At 34.5% G+C, this 3,812-nt stretch overlaps 1 protein-coding gene across 1 annotated transcript in view; it reads right to left on the bottom strand.

The window, feature by feature from the left end:
* Positions 1-1,681: 1,681 nt before the first annotated feature.
* LOC107716195 (prostaglandin E synthase 3-like) overlaps positions 1,682-3,812 on the bottom strand; it is an 11,585-nt gene continuing 9,454 nt past the window's right edge. The window contains exon 8 of the mRNA XM_016522561.1: positions 1,682-2,716. Coding sequence (XP_016378047.1) covers positions 2,697-2,716 — 20 coding nt within the window. The 3' untranslated portion in view covers positions 1,682-2,696. The remainder of the gene's footprint in view (positions 2,717-3,812) is intronic.

The following is a 3,812-nucleotide window of genomic DNA, read 5'->3' as shown; positions in this document are numbered from 1 at the left end:
TGTGGTGATGGAAATGACAGGGTGTTGTGGAAATGACAATGAATTAACGTGAATGTAGAGAAACAGTAGAGATATTTATTAGAAACATTCTTAAACTCATCACACTCATTAAACTCAATTCACAAAGTCGTTAAACACCTACGTCATTTCCAAACATGCTGTGCGACAGCTATATTTTGTATAGAAAGTAATATTGATCGTGGTCTCACATTAAATACTATTATGTATTTTAATTATTTTACTAGTGCTTAATTCAGGTACATTAATAGTTACCAGATAAGTCATATTTTTAAACTGTATTTTCATTGTTGAAGTTTAAAAGTCTGGGTGTGCGACAAGGAGAAAACAGTGATTTTGACACCTATAAGGAGGTTGAAAAGCATTTAAAAATCATAATAGAAAGGTAGTAAAAAGCTTTTAAGGTGGTTTTATTGTTAGTTTGACTAAGAAAGAGGAATTTGTCCAAAATTCTATGTATTTTTATAAATATGACCAAAGAACATAAATATAAATACATTTATATATATATAAAAACTTCCAGACACAAAGAAAAACAAACAAAAAAATCATCCCTACACCATACCCTCTGGGGGGAAAAAACAAAACTGTTTTTTAAAAAGGCCAGTTCTCTGAGGAACTTTCTGGATTCCAGAACCCCAGGGCTGAAAACTAAGTGCTCAAGTAGAACCCTTACCTTTCTGCATTAGAATTGTCCAATCAGAACCCAGACCTCACACCATCAGGATAATCAGGAGGTTGGTGCTGGAATCCGTGGACTCTCCACAGCTAATGTGGCAGAACAAAAGAGAACATTTGGTGAAGAAAACGTAATTTCTTTCATTCTGGGATGAATATTGAATATTTGGTGAATGTTTAATAGTGTATGTTTTCAGTGTGTGAGCAAAACCTTAAAAGACTCTAAGGAGTGTGACTTAGTGGTTTTTGTACAATACTCTTCATAGGCTTATTTCTTTTCTTCTGATACTGTTTTTGCTCCAGATAACCATAGTTCCAAACTTTCGTTCTTCTAGCAGTTTGAAAAGTTATATTTTTAATTGCACAAACCTTCAGTTAGCATGTTAGCATGTATCGTGCTAAAGTTGGTACTCAACTCTAAAATTATACTGTAGCTACTTACCAAAGAGGCATTTAACTGACTTTTAGCTTTTAAACAGATGTCGTCCCGTCGAATGTGGTATCACTTCTAGAAAATGTTTAGCAGAAAAGGAACTATAGCGTCCTCTTGTGGAGGCAGGACTGTTTTTCTCTTTACATGAGCAAGAACAAAATGCTCCGGCACCTTTATTTTATTTGTATATTTCGGCACCTGTTTATTTTATTTTACGGATGCAGCGACAAATGTTGTCGTGCCATCGATTTGATAAATCTATATTTCATACTGTAATATCAGTTTTAGCAGTGTTCACGATAAATCTCATATCTAGAATTAGGTTAATTTCACATGCTTTGTGAAATCAGGCGTCAAAACAATGTAAAATAGAAAACCTGGGTAACAATTTCTCATTTTAATTTAATTTTACCCTAGAGTAGAAAGGGTTTACATTAAAAAAATTAATAAAAAAATCTGCTTCCAATAATTTAATGAACATAAATATTGTCTGCAATACTACACACTACTGCAAATGATCCTTGATGTACAAATACAGGAAACAATTCAAAGTGTTGTTTAGAGACAGTTTATTAGAAATATGTAGACAAAAACCTCACTGCATTTAACAAACTGAAATGTATAAACTGAATTGACAGGTCACAGCATTGTTTTAATCTTTTAGTCACACCTGCATTGATATTAAGAGTGCAAACACAAATTGGTCATCTATTGATAAGTTACCCTTTGTTCTGTACAGCTGTGAGGCATATGCTTCTTTTAATCTCTTCTCTTTACATATATGGAAGAAACCAGTGTACAATTGCCTGCTACACAACAGATATTAACTGCCAACCTGAAATAATTTTATAATGCAGCGTGTACAGACAGGACTATGTACTTGGAACATGTTGGGATTGACACATAAACCTATGTGAGGGGCACAACTGCAGCTAAAACACATAAAATGGGGGTTTACCGATGAATCAGTGCAAGAGCTTTGAATATGCCGTTCTGATTTCAAATGCAGCTCTAGTGAAAGCCTAATGTCTTGGCTGGCATTTGCAATGAAGTAGCATGTGCCCAAAGACAATGATTCCTTCGCTCACACACAAGGAAATCAGCCTCATCACAAAAAAAAACAAAAAACAGAATTAAATTAAATTTACAGTTTGAATGAGAGGAAGAAGGCAGAATATGTTTATAAAGTCATTCATGTCCTTTTTCCATTACTACAAATTACAATGTATACGTTACATGATGCAATAACACCACTGACATTGAAGAAAAAGCCCAAGACTGTAAAAACCATTGAGTAAACGGACCATAAATGGTGTCCACAATACATCGAGAGCTTGTAATTGTCCATGCAGAACAGAAAAGTAAAGAGTGTATTGTCGAGGGGCTGATGTTGCCATCAACACAACAGTGAAAATTCATCCCTTGTGACTTTCTGCAAAGACCTTGAAAAACAGTTTCAAAAACGATGCCGTTTTTAAATGGCTACCAACTCAAACTTAGTCTCTCTCTTCATTTAAGTGTTAAGTGAAAATTCTTGCTTTCTTCTGCATGACCGTTTGCTCCTCCTTTACTCAAGGTCTGGCATTTCTGAAAAAAAAAAAATTTATTAGTTTAAAAAATATATATTTTTATAGTTTAAAGGGGTCATATGATGCGATTTCATTTTTTCCTTTCTCTTTGGAGTGTTACAAGCTCTTGGTGCATAAAGAAGATCTGTAAAGTTGCAAAGACTAAAGTCTCAAATTTCTCTATCTGGATAACCGATCGGATCTGTCTTTCCTGCGCAATATTTAAATAAGTCTGCAGAGAATGGCCGGTGCAAAGTCAACCTGAAGTGGTGGGTTTTCTTTTGAAAAGCATTTTCAGTCGCGGGACATTTTACAAATCAAAGATAAGTGTAGGAATCTCACTAGCACTCCACTCGGGTGTTCTCCATCTTTCTTCTGACAGTTCGCGAGAGAGGGGGCTTATAATTTAATTTGTAAAATTATAAATGCTGTTAATTTGAATTTATTTATTTATGTATTGAATTAATTTGTTGAACACAAAAGAAGATATTTTGAAGATTGCTGGTAATCAAACAGTTGGTGGTTGCCATTGACTTCCATAGTAGAAAAAAAATGTTTGATTACCAGCAATCTTCAAAATATCTTGTTTTGTGTTCAACATAAGAAAGCAACTCATACAGGTTTGGAACGACATGAGGGTGAGTAAATGATGACAGAATTTTCATTTTTGGGTGAACTATCCCTTTAATGCCAAGTGTAAACGCAGCCTTAGTGTGTTTACATCATGTTGAGAAGACGCTATGTTCAAGGATACCACAAAAATACAATTCGAACCTTTTGTTGTGTGCATGTCATTTTACCAAGGACTGCTTCTCTAATCTTGGCTTTTATCTTCGTTGGCTTCTAATGTTCTTAATTTGGACTAACAAGCTCTCCGAACCACAACCTGGAAGTACGATTGATACGTTATGTGTATATTTTCAATCAGTGCTCAAAATATCAAGTTTTTGTGCTAATATGTGATGTATACCTAGTGCAGCTTTAGGTTTCCAGGTAAAGCACGATATTACTGTCTTACTGAAGTAGTTCTGATAATTCGCTGTGAACCCACTATTTCCTAAGAATGTGTCGATTAATGTAGACTGACGTTGTTCTAATAATTACTTCGTTTAATA

The sequence above is a fragment of the Sinocyclocheilus rhinocerous genome, unplaced genomic scaffold (genome assembly GCF_001515625.1).
Source record: "Sinocyclocheilus rhinocerous isolate Xijiao unplaced genomic scaffold, SAMN03320098_v1.1 scaffold148, whole genome shotgun sequence".
NCBI classification, from domain to species: domain Eukaryota; kingdom Metazoa; phylum Chordata; class Actinopteri; order Cypriniformes; family Cyprinidae; genus Sinocyclocheilus; species Sinocyclocheilus rhinocerous.
This window is presented reverse-complemented; position numbering and strand designations above follow the sequence as displayed.